General features: G+C 39.8%; 1 protein-coding gene across 1 annotated transcript in view; it reads right to left on the bottom strand.

Moving 5' to 3' along the window:
- Window positions 1-5,424, bottom strand: part of LOC122841344 (ephrin type-A receptor 4-A-like) — a 31,344-nt gene extending 25,920 nt beyond the window's left edge. Inside the window, exons 1-4 of the mRNA XM_044134600.1 lie at window positions 4,679-5,424; window positions 3,044-3,111; window positions 879-1,076; window positions 213-323 (exon numbers count right to left, since the gene is read on the bottom strand). Coding sequence (XP_043990535.1) covers window positions 213-323; window positions 879-1,076; window positions 3,044-3,111; window positions 4,679-4,835 — 534 coding nt within the window. The 5' untranslated portion in view covers window positions 4,836-5,424. The remainder of the gene's footprint in view (window positions 1-212; window positions 324-878; window positions 1,077-3,043; window positions 3,112-4,678) is intronic.
- Window positions 5,425-15,497: the final 10,073 nt, after the last annotated feature.

Below are 15,497 nucleotides of genomic sequence, written 5' to 3'. Positions count from 1 at the left end.
TCAGCAGACATTTTAGGAACGGCTAAGCAAAAGCACACTGCCAATTTTTAGAGGACAGAAAAACAGACATCCAAGATCGAAGTGCTTGTAAACCAAGTCAGAAAATTACAGCTAAGTGCCAGAAGGTTTTATTTTCCACACGGCAGCAAATTAAAGTGAGATGAGGTGGGTGGATAAACAACTGAAAGCCTGACTCAGTTGCTTGGTGCTACCTGGGTGAAACTCTCGTCTGCTGCCACAGTGTCCACTTTAATGAAGCTGCTTTCTTTGATGTAGCTCTCTCTGTCTTCATTTGACTCGTGGTAGTATAGATTGAACGTCTCCTGCAAGATAAGAAATGGGTTTAAAGAAAGCAGTGGCTGAGAATAACATCAATATAATTCTATTTTGGCTCAAAGATAATAGGTCAAATTCAGGTTTGGGTTAAGCTAATGCAATGCCTTGCAATAGCATATACATGCATTTTAAAATTTGCTATATTGCGACCAAAATGGTCTTTGACTGGGCCATTTTAGCACATCAGGACTTGTTAATCTCCACCAGTCTATTGTAGCCCTGCTGGAAAGCGAACCCCCACCAAGTATCAAATCTTTCGCAGCCTTCACAAACCATATATCTTTTTCTTTCCATGCGCTTCACAACTATGAATTGCCTTTTGTTGATCTAGCACATAAAAATATAGTCAAAAGGCAATAAAACTTGTGGTTTTAGTTAAAACAAATATAAAACTATTAAGGGTTTTGTATAAGAAAGTTATCTTTGGAAAAGTCTGTGGTCATGGTGAAAGTTAGCATGAGAAATAGAGTAAAATCTTAATTAAAAATGCCTATTGTCCTGTAGTTCCCCTCTGCTTTCACATCATGCAGAATGCTCTCTACCTTGCAGGTACCGGTGACTCCTGGCAGGCTGTTGCAGTCTCTCAAAGTAAACTTGACTTCGACATAAACGCGCTGGGCACCGGACCGTGGGATCCAGTCTGTCCTCAGCCAGTTGTTCTGACTGGGCTCCAGAACATTACACACCTGGTACGTCCTGATGGGGATGTTCTTCTCATCCATAATGCTCACTTCCTCCCACTTCAAACACACACAGACACACAATTCTGTTACTCCACAGGAGAAATGAAAGTTTTACATTTTTTAGGAATAAAGGAAATTGTGTATAATTACAGCTCACTGAGTTAGTGAACATGCCGTACATCTTTTAGCTGCTTCCCTGCTTTGCAGGAAACTGCTAGACTTTACCCATGCAAACGCTAACACACTGGCTAACAAGACAAACTTTTAATAAGCAGATGCTTGTTCAGTGTGATCATTCTCAGTGGCAATACTGTATGGAGCAACAGAGAGGGATCCCTGCTGCCAGCTGCAGCTAATTTTGTAATTTTGTCAGGAACCATCTAGACAGCCATTGTTTTTCAGAAAATGACTCAGTGTTTGGTGGGTTTTTACATAATCTGCCCTCATAAACTGAAAGTGGTCACTTCATCGGGACCTCTTTGTCCCAATGAAGGCTATAGACTAGGTCCAAAACCATTTCCAATGCTGCGTCCTCTAATTCACAGCAGTGATTTAAAGCTTCGCCATCCAACATTCACTCCGGCATCAATATTCTGCAGCGGCCAGCGGTTCCGATCTGTTGAGAGTCCAAGGCTTTCTGCAGGCGCATTTCCATACAAGCGAGGCGGGCTCAACCTTCACCGCACCATCCATCTCAATAGGGCCGATTATTTGCCTTGTACTGTGACCCTCTAAATGACCGCTGAGCCTTCCAGCTCCAAATTGGCTTTTTATTGCCACTGAATAATAATCTTGCTCTCTCCATACCACTGAGAGCTGTATACACGCTAAATTTACCGTGTCCGGAGAAAGAAAAAGAGAGGGTGAACTGGAGAGTGATAGAGTGTGTGTGTGTGTGTGTGCGTGTGTGTGCGTGTGCGTGCGTGTGTTGGCGTGCGTGTATTAGGGTGAGTGTGTAAAGAGTTTTCTTAACCTGATCAATATGTCATCAGTGGCGCGTGGAGGGTTACAGCAGAAACGCTGATAAATTACTAGTGATGTAAATTTTAGTAGATGTGCAAAAAGAACCCGCAGTGCAGCAAACATGTGACACACTCTGACCTTCAGTTTGTAATAAAACTTAATTCTTTCATCATTTTTCATTTCCAGGGCAGTTAAAATACTGAAAACACACTGGGTAAGTGTGATATCTGACTGCTAAGTTTTATGGTGACGCAATGACTCATACACCTTATCTGAGTTTTATTGTCCTGAAATACTAGTCTGCTATTATTTTAACTGTACGCTGCTTCCTGCTCTGCTTGCTTTACTGTGTAAAAGCAGACACAGAAACCTTTTTGATATGACCTCTTTTAAGGCAGACAGAGATCACAGCTGTCAGAGGAAAAAGTGTCTTTGTCCCAACCATAAAGAAGCTGAGTTTTTCTATCTGTGTGAGTGCGTGTGCGTGTGTGTGTTTCTGAAAGATGAGGATGATGGGGGGTGCCTCTAACCTAAAGCTCAGTACGTGAAGAGCAGGACCCTGTCAATCAAGCCGCATGCAATAGAAAAAGAGCATGGTAACCCAGAAGAAATAGAAGTCAAGTTCACCAATAACTTTTATGCTACAATTTTACATCATAGTGACAACAAAAGTACCAAAATAAAATAAAAAAAACTGGTAAGTTAAAATATAAAACAGATATTTCCAGGATTTATTCTGGCAATTGCTTGGTAGTATAAATCCCTAAAAAAAATGACACCCACCATCAAGCTGGTTTGTGCCTTTGCCTGTGCCAAATTAAACGCCAGCAATCTCATATTAGCACTTAGTCTTGGTGAACAACAGCACATTGCAAAATCTGTGGGAAGATTATTTACAGCTTTCCAGACCAAGTGCGCGCAAGTGTGTGTGAGTGTGCATGTGCTTAAGATAGAGATTGTGTTTTCAGAAGAGAGAGCAGGTTGTAAACAGTGTATCTGTAAAGAGAGAGAGAGAGAGGGGGAGAGAAAGAGAAAGAGAGAGAGAAAAGTCTCCCACTCACCCCTCCCTCTGCAGGATTGGCTGCCCATTTCAGTTCTCCTGGCACTGTCCTGGTATCCAGAAGGGTCACTGGAATCGCAGATACACACACACACACACATGCAAATAGTTTAAGAACAAACAGTGTACAGTGCTTCACAACAACATTGATAAGCCATGAAACTTAAGCTGGATAAGTTAGAAAACCCTGTTCTGGCTACAGTATATGTTGGCTGAGATTTTGACAACTGTAGAATAAGCTAGGGTCTACACTTTCATCAATTTTAAAAATGATGAAAAATGTAAAATATGTGGAATAATACCATGTATACAAGTGGTATATTAGTGTGTATTTGTTTCCACAATAATAAGTTCCAAACACTGGGCATCTATGGATTTTCTCTTTTTTTTTTTTTTTCCTTTTTGACCAATTTATATTCTTTTTTTTAAAACCCAGAACAAATGCTAACCTTTTGAAATTTAGCTTAAACTAAAAGTCAGGCTTGTCTAGTCCATTACATCAACACTCTTGGCTTTTATTAGACTTTTTTTTTCCAATAACCAAATTATGTCTTCCTTCCAATTGAGGGAAAAGCACAGAGGGCTCCTTTCAGCCAGCTGACAGGCAGTGCCCATAAACAGGTATAGGGTTTGCACTGCATTACACTAAGCTGTGGCATTCTCTAAATGTATTTTATTTTTATTTTCTGGCATTTAATAAAAAGTGAGCAGAAACAACATGATATCCAATATCCTTCATATACATTGTTGCTGATACTGATCCATCCTAATAGACAAAATACTGGGACATGTCCAGAAAGTTTTATAAGATGGAGACAACTTTTAATCCGCTAGAGTACCATTTCCCATGTTGCTGCAGCACAACAGCCTAGTGGTGTGCAAATTCATGTTTTCAAGCTGCTAAAACACGCTTTATTTTAGCCACTACACCATCCACGGTTTAAAAATCTACTGCAGTTCTCATAAGATTTTGCAATGAATATGTAAAAATTGTTTCATTTGAAGGCGGGACCATAACTGAGTGGCATGCATCTAAAAAGAGACACTATGAAAGACAAAAAGGAAAGCATATTAATGAAAATCAATCAGTCAATCACTCGTTCAATTAATCAGTCATTCAATGAATAGACATTAGAGCTGGCCATTGCTCATTTACCGCTTGAAAACCAAAAATAAATAGCGAGGTTTGTGTTACTTTATTTTAGTTTGTAAGTTGCAATAGCAGCATTCCTTTTGTGTTGCACTGGGTTGCGATAAGATTTCAATCAACTGCTTCATGAGTGTTAACCTTCTATCTTAATCAAAAGAGATTATCGAAGCGTGAAAGCTTTAAATTTAAGTTCAAAGGTTTTACAATAACATGCAGTAAAAGCTATAATGGCCATTTTTTGTCACCCCAATCCATAACAAAAGGGTTTTTTTTTTCTTTACAGAGCACACTCGCAAAATTATGCAGCTAAGCTCAAATGGGGAAATCAATCATAAATCATTACAGAAATTATAAGATGATAAGCATTTAACTTTTTCTCTAATAGTTCATGATCCGCGCAGCTCAGCCCTCCTCTCCAGTCCTCGGATGCGCCCTGAGCGCACGCAGTGCCTCTTCCAGCGGTTAACCCCCGGTGCGCACACTCACCTTCATTGGGTAGATAGATCCTCGTCCTAGCGCAAGAAACCAGCGTTATTATCCAGACGGATGATAAAAATGTTCGCAACAGATTCCCGGCCATGTGTGCCGTGCGGAAGCCTGCGAGCTCTCCGTGGGCTGTGCGCGCTGGCTGTAGCGGCTCCATCCCGGTGGGAAAACTCCGTGTGAATGAAACCAAGTGTGAAAGCGAGTTGGGATGGATGCAGCAGCAGGAGCTGCGGCGGATTCAGGGGCGGTCTCCCACTCAGAAGCTTCCCTTGGTGGTAAATGACATGAAGTTAATGCAAAACAGCGCTGAGGCTCATATTAGCGTCAGTCACTCAAATAATATTTGTTAGTGCCTCAGAGCACATCTTAGTGAGAAAGTCGCTGATAAAATAAATTAGGTTTATTAGGAAATTGGGTGACAGAAGATGATCGGGAGCTTTCAAAATTGATGAAACGTAATGAAATAACAAAAAGAAATAAAGGAAACTTTAAATTATAGAAAACCCCCACCGAGCTTCACCTGCTCCATCTGTAATATCCTCATATCTAAAGGGACATGACGCAACCAAGCGTCTGCCTAAATAAATAGAGGTAATCCAAAGGAGGCCGGAGGTTAACGTTACGAGATCTACACTTTGAAAAAGTAAAACCGCACTGTGCTGAATAATTCCAAAAACATGAATGTTTCTCAAGTTCCCCACAACTGGTGGGGCTGTATGAATGTGGCTGCAATTATCCCAGGCTCTTTGTCCGCATGAGCAGACAACACAATGCTGCAGAGTGTGACTACAGCGCCACCTGTTGACGGATGGGAACCTCAGTGCGTAATCGGGGGCTTTTAGGTAGCGTGCTAATGACATGAGGATAATAAGACATCTGTCAGCTGCTAATATTTTAAATTCCATATGGGCGTAATAAAGGAAATAAAATAAGCTGACTCCTTTTATTAAAGCTTTTACGCTAACTTTTCTGTAAAATTAGTCAAACTTACTTTACCACTTGAGCTATTTAAAAAAAAAAAAATCCTACTGTCTTCACTCGTCTTCAAAAAAGAGGTGTAGGGAAAAAATACTTTTTCTGCGGATGCGTATTTTTATTTATAGTCATGGGCTTTCATCTCTAGGACAACATGTCATTCTTAGGTTTTCTATTTGCTTTGTGATGTGTTATTTAATTAAAATAAATACAATCTTTCCAAAAACAACCCATGGCATGAGCACATGCAAGGTGATGAGGCTTAAAACAGCTGATTCATCATTTTGAGTGTTTAGTTCGTTCATTTACTTTTTTTTTTTTTTTTTTTTTTTTTTTTACAATTACAGATATACCGTTAAAAGTATTTGTTGTGTACAGCATGCAGTAAAGTGAATCAAGTACACCTGAGAGCAATGCATGGGAACTGGGGCAAGGAAAACTGGAAAGGTCAAATTACATTGATACTTTACCCCTCAGTTTATACGTCTTATTGAGATCAAAATGCTTTTCTTTATGTGACTCACAAAGTAGTAGGAACACAACAAGTTAATAGACAAAATTTTCAAAAAAATAAATAAATAAAAATAATAATAGCAAAAAACACAAAGTAACCACAACTAATTCTGCAAGTAACTAGGTTTCAATTAGGGTTGGAGGTAAGCATATTTTTACAGTGTCATCTGCATATAAAAAGCAATTTGGCATTCTATATGTTACTGTACGTAACATTTGTACAGAGAGGGAGGAGCAGGAGCGAAATGGATATTGGGATTGTCAATTGTGCGCACAAATCTTATAAAAATGTCCATGCTTTGGTGATGATGACGTCTCAGTGATGTTTCCTGCAAAACTGATGGATCAGAACAGCCAAATATGATCACTAGGTAGACTAATAATCCCATCAGTTAGCCCCAGCATGCATGCATCTCCAGTACATCCTATAACATTATTATTCCAGTCAACACCAAATGGAGGAGATAAGAAAGAAATAACTTCTCTCTGCAGTCTTCAAGTTGTTGGGGTAAGCTAAAGTGTGTGCATTACCTTTGTGCTGGCAAATTATGTAACTATTTAGTGTGACACCAGGTGAAAATGAAACTGAACATGCATTTCGAAGTAATGGAAAAACACAAACAGGAACACTACCTATTAAATTTCAGAAGACAACCATTATACTCCTTACTGTTTGCTTAAGCTTAAACATCGACAGCTGTGACCAGCATGGCTTGCTGGAGTCAAACTTGAGCTCAGGCTGGTAAGATGAACACATAGTAACTCAAAGGAGATTTAGAAAGTTTTAGAAATTTTGTTGATGTCAATCAGAAGTGAAAAAATTCCTTCACCATTGAGTATACTAATGTCAGTTGATTAGCGTGATTATTGTCTCATGTAATTTTGATTACAATAGCAAACATAGGACTCATAAAATAGATCATTTTATGTGGTGTGCCTCTCATAAATGTTTTAATTCACAAGACACACAAAGAAAAATAAATCCTTACTTTATTGTCATTATCCAGACATATTTATTTATTTATTGGGGGAAAAAAATTGCCACTTGACAGCATCTTTAATCTAACATCAGGGATAAGCAAATGTACGCTGAGCAATAGTTTCTGTGTAAAAGCATGAGGGGACAAAGAAAGACAAGGCACGTGACTCGTCCTCCTACACTCTCCTTCGAAACAGAGACTTGCTGAACATCTACAAATGTTAGACTTTTATAACCTCTGTTGAAAATCTCCAGCATACAGCACTACATAGTTGCCCGATTTTGTGGGGAGTAGTGTGAACAAGCAAGTGTATTGGTGAGCGAAAGTGTGTACACGCCAGGAGTTTCTGTGTGTCGATCCCTGTTGGTTTCCATCTTGTGTTTTTGTCTTCACAGTTGCTACGCTAAAACCATCTCAGTCCCCTGTAAGGCACCATAATGGACCCAGGAAGAGCATCTGGCACTTTGAGACGCCAAAAAAAAAACCATCTCCGTGCTTCGATCTGCCAATCTACCCCCCAACCACCATAATACCATTTTCACGTTTCATTCTCCTTCCACGCCACGATAGACTGCGCAATCACAAAAGCCCAATTAGCCAAGAGAGGAACGCCGACTTTGCTCGGGGACCGAACAGCCAATGGCATCAGGCGGCATCCGACGAGGGCCTATGGGACCGCGGGCGCAGGTGGGTGGGACATGGTGACACGGTGACATGGATGGAGAACACGCCATTTGTTTCTGGTCATTTATGTCAACCAAAGTTTTGATTGATGATACTCGGGGATGTTTTTCCCACTCTCCCTTGAGATTCCCACCTCTCAGAAGGGGGGTGGTTTCTTGGACCCGTAAGTTTGGCCCTTTGCCCTGTGCCACACAAACACATATCTTGCACAGACTTTTTGTTCCGTTTTAGGGTCCCCAGATGGCTGCTGCCCACACATCTGTATTGAAAGGAAAATCTCTAAATATAGGCTGCATTTGTTACACCTGCCCATGCATTACGTTACCATTTGCACCAATTCTCTTTGTGCTTGATGAACCTAAGGTGAGGGAAAAGGACGGCGGAAAATTCCCCAAAAGTAAAAACAAAGTAGACAAATGTAAATTTGTGCATGTGAGTGAGAGTGTAAAGAGAAAAGCCCGAGGGACGGTAGGTGTGTGGGCGTCTGAGAGAGGAGAACAATAGAAGCAAAGAAGGAGAGATGAGGAGCAGCACGTTGCCAGTGAGGATTTGATTGGGTGGGAGGATGGTTAGCGGTGGCGTGGAGTGGGGTGTTGGGAAAAAAAAAAGGATGATCCCTCAAAGGATCTATGAGATACTCCTGGAGCGAGCAAGGGTTTCATTTGGCTTGCAGTCCTAAACAGAGAGCTTAAACTGTTTAATATTCATACAGCCAGACTGGTATTCTCCTGGATATATTGCAGATAATAGAGTTTCTAAATGTGCGCTGTGGAAGTTTGTGCGGTCGAACTCGTCGGGTCGACACAGCGTCATTAGCATGTCAGAGGCGTTCTGTTGGGTACCCAGTTCCCTCCGTAGCAGCTGCTAGCCTGGCAAATTACTCAGTTCATGTGTGCATCGGATTGAACGTGCATCCGTGTTGAGAATGCACAAAGGAGGAGACAGAGGGAAGGTTACATCAAAAACACCCCTCCTCAGACGGTGTGTGTGCCTGTACGTGTCTAAGCTTTGATGACTGGAGAAATCTCCATCAGCACCTTGCTTTGGGAGTGTACAGTATTTGTGTGTGCTCACGTGGGGAGTGTTTGTGTGCTTTGTTTGTGTGCGATTGCATAAACATGGTGTCAGAGTGATGAGATGTTCTCTCTATCCATCTGTTCTGCTGGCATTTACATCTTAGGGAGCACTACAATGGAGGAGAGACAGATCGAGAAGGATAAACAGTGCTGTGGAGAAATTCAACAACGTCGTCAGGTTTGTCTGTCAGTCCCTGGAGTCAGGATATGTTTGTGTTTCCTTTTGGAGCTCTAAGACTTTGCTGGCCATTGCTCCCCTTTGCAGTTTCAGTCATTGTACTTAAGGCCCGTATAGGGCACAAAACTCAACTGATGAGGAGCATCTGGCACTTTGGGAAGGCAAAACAGAAACATCTCTCAGCTTCGATCTGCCACTCCTCACCACCTCCTCCACCACAATACAGTTTTCACATTTCATTCTCCCCCCTAAAGGTCACAAAATCTCAATTAGTCAAGAGAGCAACACCAACTTCGCTGAGGGACCAACTAACTACCCGCATCAGGCAGCGCCTGATGAGGGCCTGTGGGGCACCATCGCAGCTGGGTGGGGCGTGGCTGTAGGTCGAGGTGACATGGTTGCAAGAAGGGAGAATTGTCCTTTTTTTGGCTATTTGTGTCACCGTAGTTAGTTCTGCTGAAGAGTTCAAGAGAATCGGGTGCTTTGCAGGAGTAAAACAAAATCTTCCCAATCTCTTCTCGTCCGTTAATAATGCATTTGTTACATTGGTTGTTTCGCACGTAATTTTTTTGAGCATGGAATGGCGCCGTCTATCACAGATTGCGTTTAAATAAGCTTGAATCATTTTTTTTACGTTTAAGGAAATTTAGTACTTGCTTTGGCTATTGAGAATTTTTACTCAGCATTTTTGTAAAGGAATGTGGTTATGGCACCACGGCCCATAGTCATACTGAGTGTCATCTATGTTATGAAATAATTTAAAAAATCATGTTTTATATAATAAGACACATAAACATGCCCTCTTAAATATTATACATTTCCATTACCCTTAATTGAGATTAGTTTATTTACCTCAATATACCCATAAAAATTCTTAAATCATATATGTAGTCTAATTTGTATTGGTTTTTTTTACACTCTATTATAATGAGTTATATGAGATTGTAACTCCTGAACAAATTAAAATAACTCTAACTGACTTCCTGTTGGCATATGTTACTTGTTTTGTACAGTAGATAAACAAAATATATATATCTCAAACTATCGGTTGTATGAACCAACCTAATTTACAAGTGTACAAAATTATTTTTGATGATTGCATACATTTTGCTTGTTTAACTCATGGAAAAGCACTGACATGTACAAAAGGTGCCCTGTAACAACATTTTGATCGACCAATAATTCATGGAAATGCTTAGCTGGAAAAAACAAATCGACCTGAAATGAAGCGAAAAATACTTAAATGAGATCAAGTGCGAAGATAATGCTTTGTCTGGGTAAGTAACAGAAGGAGAACGTTCCAAAATTGCAATGCACAAGTAGAGATCAGCTATATGTGATTGGACTAGACTTTGACTCTTCTCTCCTGTAAACCTTTACATCAGATCAGGGCTTTCAAGTGTCTTGAGGAGGGTTTCAGCATGAGAGAGAAGCTGCAATGCGTTTGTCTGTGGATGCGGAGTATATTTTGTTGTGTGTGCCTGTGCCGTTGTGGACATATATGAGTGTACGTATGAGAAACTCAGAGAGAAAAATCATTGTTCTGTTCCTTCTTATCTGCCGTCTCGGCGGAGTTCCTGTGCTGTTTCCCCCCTCAGCGATGTGACCTGACTGTGATACGGCGCAGCCTCCTCTCCGCAGATAACATAGCACCCTAAAAATACTCCTCTTTCTACCACTCCAGTCCCCTCTGTTCTCCTCACCTCCTCTGGCTCCATGTATCTTCTGAGATCTCCCTCTCTGCCATGAGTTAGCGCTGCCAGACTGAAACACCTCTGGGCGCCTCCTGGTGTCACAGGGGTCTTTTAACTCGGTATCTTCTCCTCTATTCGTCATCTGATGCTCACTCTGTCAGAGGCCGTGGATGTTGCTGTGTTGCTTTGAACAAGAAACGTGTTAGTAAGGCTGTTACATCACAAGTTTGCCTATAATCTTCCACAATAACTCCTTCAGCTACTTCAGTCACCCACAGTCTGGACACGCAGGGCAGATGGCATGTAGGAGGAAACAGTGAGGGCGAATCTGCTGGGCTCACATAATTATATATCAAGTAGTTTACCATGATTCTTCAATAAAGCACAGATGAGGCCATTAGTTTTGGTGCCACGCTGCTCTGGCAGTGGGGAACAATGCTTATTATGATAAACAAAAGGATCTTTTAGAAAGATCATGCCACAGCCAACTGCTTTTAGATATTTTTTTTAACACTCTTCTGCTGTAAAAGTGCTTTTGAGGAAACAGACAAAAACCCCTTCATGTGGGCTCGAGGAAGTTTCTCGCTAATTAAAAATGCTTTTATTCTACGCTGCTCTGCCACGTTTGACATTTAGGGTTAGAAAGCTGCCGGTTTCGTTGCTGTGGTTTGTGCCTACGTGCACGAGCGTACGTGCGCATCCTCGCCTTTTCTCTTGGCCCACACCCACGCAGGTGACCAGAGTGGGGCATTGTGTGGGTGGACAACTCAATGGTGACCCCCCCCCTCTCTCTCCTTACTCTTACTCACCCTCTTTCGTTCCCCTCCCCACATCTCTTTTCTTGTCCTGCATCCAGCAGAGTGAGCTTGCAAATGAGAATAGGGACCAAAGAGAAGTCTTCCTCACCCTCTTCCTCAAGTAAATGATTCCTTAAAGAACCAAAGTAAAATCGTATTAGTACTAAGTTGTATGCATATATTTTAATTTCAGCGGAAGCGATTTCAAGGAAGTTGCCTGGAGTGAGTTATTTTTATGTTTTTTTTGGGGGGGGGTTTTATGAGAAAAAACTGAAGTAACTCAACTATATTAAGAAAGAAAAGAAAAGATGCGTAATGAAAGCTGTTACTCTTAGCGATAAACCCACAACCGATTCCCCTCCACCGTGCCAAGCTTTTTAAGTGTCTTTTAGGCGTCATGGTGGTTTTACCGCCTGCAGCTCTACTATTTCAGTGCACTCTCACGGCTCACGGCAGTGACTGTTTCCACTTAAAGAAATCAAATTCATTTTTTTATTCTTTATCAAGGGAGTTTTTTACAGACTCACTCCGCAGTACTTTTGATGGAGCAGCAACATTTGATAAAATAATAATAATAACAAGAAATATTAGCAGGTAAGGTTGAAATGTAAGGAAGGAAAAAAACTCCAAAAAGCACGAGGACAGAGTCTACAGATAGTTGATTATGTAATTTTTTTTTTATAGAATGTGTCATTTTAAATAATAGTTTTGATTAAAATGATAAATAAACATTTTTAAATAGAAATAAAACCAAATTGAGTTTTTTTTGTTTTGTTTTTTTAATGGAAACTAATCTTCACAACACAAAATGACAATAGAATACATACATTTATTATCATTATCTTTACTTAATAGTGGAAACAATGTGCTTTCTTTACATTCCTTACCACAAATATCAGTATCCCTTAAATGAAAATATGCTCATACTTATTTTGCAAAGGGTTTGTTTTTCTTAATTTCAAAACCTAAACAGAAAATTAAAAAGGTGATTACACCAAACTGAAAACATGAGTTTATTAAAAAATGACTAATTGTCTTTTTCCAAGCTGGCCATGTAGCAGTGGCGACTCTAAACTAATTTTACTCACTGTGTAAAGTGTAAGGGTGAAGCAAATACAGCTGGTAAGACTAACTGGGAGTTCATTGTGAAGATGATCTGACTCCTGCTGTTTGGAATATTGTTTTTGGTGAAGCACTGACAGAAGATTAGAGCTTTCTTCTTTAACAAGTTAATGTTTGTTGGGGCAGCAGATGAGGGAAGAACTGAAGAAATTCTGGCAACTGCAAAATGTCTGTGGCTGTGCAACAAAAATGAATAGATTTCAGCCTCTTAAATATTATTGGAGTTGAAATGCTGATGAAATGTTGTGTTATTTTACTGCATCTTAAAGCAACCGAGTTGACAAGCATGTACATTGCATCAGTTTTGGAATGTCTGATGCACTGAATTGGGTTTCAGCAGCAAAAAAATACTTAATTAATAGGTTTTAAAGAAAATCCATCTCTATTTTTTGTGATTAACTTGATAAAAAAATGATCTAAAACATAAAACTGACAGTTAACAATTTCCTCTTAAGCAAAAAGTAAACAAGTCACTTCTATTAAAAATAATGACATTTTCTTATGAAATAAATCTATCTCTATATTTCATTTAATGATTAACTTGCCCCTGGAAACCTGAAGAAAGCAATAATAAAACTGAAACTGTTTCCTCCCAGAAAATGGGTGTTGGTTTGTCTTTCGGTGAAAGACGGTAAGATAAGAGGATGTTTCATAAGGGATTAACAAGGATTAGTCTCTCGAACAAGACAATTATCCCTTTTATCACATCACATTTGTTTTTATCCTTGTGTGCAGCAGGTCACACAGATACAGACAGGATTACACAGGAGTGAAACAGAAAGCAAGATTTTAAAACCAGGTTGTAGTCTTGTAATGTTAACACGCTTTGCACATTGATGATATCGGCTCTTTAACTTGATATTTTGGTTTTTCTTACTTCTTTGATTTTCTGACAGTCAGTGAAACTGTCTATAAAGCATTCAGAGTCACATTTGTTAAAATCACTACTGTGTTTTTTTTTTCCTTTTTTTTTAATTGGCCTTTAGCAATACTGCCCTCATATGAGGAAAGGGAGCAAAAAAAACTAAAAAAAAACTTGCATTACATTGTCTAAAGCCGATGTTTGCATGTTATTTCCCTTTTGGTGTAATTTCTCTACATCTCATTGGTTTAAACAACATAAAAATAAAACAAACATATAAGAGATATATAAATTACACCCAGCACCACTACTATTCAGACCAAAGGGTAGGGTTAGGGTTCAAATTCATGTTTATCGGCTTTGAGAGGGAACTGAAGTATATCCCCCACATATATATCTACAAACTTTATACAGAACCCAACCTTCCTTTACTGAGGCAGCAGCACAAAAGGAACAGACTGAGTTCTTACAGTCTGTTGCAAAAATGTGTATGAACCTGAACCGAGATGACATAATTTTGAGGGTTTTAAATGACAGACCTATAAGTTTGTTGTTTACATGTTGGTATGATGGAACAGCTTCTAACAACTAAAGGTGGCCTATTAATCTAGAGAAGACAATATCTGATGGTTATCATCCAATTAATCTTTACAGTCAGCTCCAGACGCAAATATTTGCAGTATTTAAATCCCTGTTTGAAACACTCTCAGTGGTGAGACTTAAACAAATGATGGCAGTTTTACTCTCCAGCTGGTCCCTCAATGCAAACATCTGTGTTTGCAAAGGAAAGGCAGAGCAAAAATTATTTAGTAACGGGGAATAATGTGCAATTACATCTCAGTTTTTGCCCTCTATGATGTTTTGGAACATAAAGTCGTGCATCACACAGCTCATCAGCTTTAAAAAAAATAAAAGAAAAAAGAAAAGCAGCAACTGGCTAGTCCATCTCTGAATGGCTGAAAAGTGTTGATATCTTTTGACTAGTCTGGTCACAGAGTGGAAATGAACTGCGTCAGAGAGCTGTGGTGGCTGCAAGTATCCTGTTCATACTCAGAATCTCCCTTCCCCTCGACTTCCTTTAAAGTGCGGTTGTTATTCTGCAAAGCACAGTGGGCAGAAGTCCCTTCAGGGTCAAGTAAAAGAACAGCTACCACAAACTCTTGACAACCCTCATAGATGTTAGGGATGGCTTTTTTTGTATTTACTTAGGTTTACTTTGCCTGACGTTAAAATCAGTTTGACCACCTGAAACATTAAGAGTGACAAAAATCCAACAAAACACTTCTCACATTGTTGTACACCATTTCTGATGAGAACAGGATGTGCTTACATGTTAAGAAAGTCTCGTCTTTCTAGGCCAGACAAGGTGGTGGGAGATTCATCAGCTTCTTGACGAGCAAATAGGTCAGCGTAACTAGCGAAGGGATTTTCACACAACCTCACCTGCTCGCTCATTACAATGCAATCTCAAGACTACAGATACTGCAAACAGCAAAATATTTCTATTTCTACTGAAGCTTCTAGGTCAAGTTGTGGTAGTGGTTATTAGCAAATTTCTCAGAATCAGATTAGGCTAAAAGAAAACATGCAATAGTTTAAAGGGCAAAAGAAATACAAGTGTAACCCTATTAAATGACAACCAAAAGAACTGAGAATGTTGAATGAATCGTACAAATTTAAAAGGAACAAAATTAATCAATAAATCATTTTTAGAGAAGGGAACCCAAGAATGTTCTGTGTGTTATTGTGCGATGAGAAACAGTGAAAGGACAACATGCATGTTCAAATGCCATGTCTTGCTGTGGTATTCAGAAAAAATGTGTTATCACGAAGATCTCGAACTCTGGCTTCCATGATGCAGTGCTGGGTTTCCTGTCCTCAATGTGGGACCTATAAAAGCAGACGTCTGACCAAACTTGTACAAATACAGTAAGCGGT

Source organism: Gambusia affinis, linkage group LG12 (assembly GCF_019740435.1).
Source record: "Gambusia affinis linkage group LG12, SWU_Gaff_1.0, whole genome shotgun sequence".
Lineage (NCBI taxonomy): Eukaryota > Metazoa > Chordata > Actinopteri > Cyprinodontiformes > Poeciliidae > Gambusia > Gambusia affinis.
Note: the sequence above shows the minus strand (reverse complement) of the source record. Positions and strands in the feature narration are given on the sequence as shown.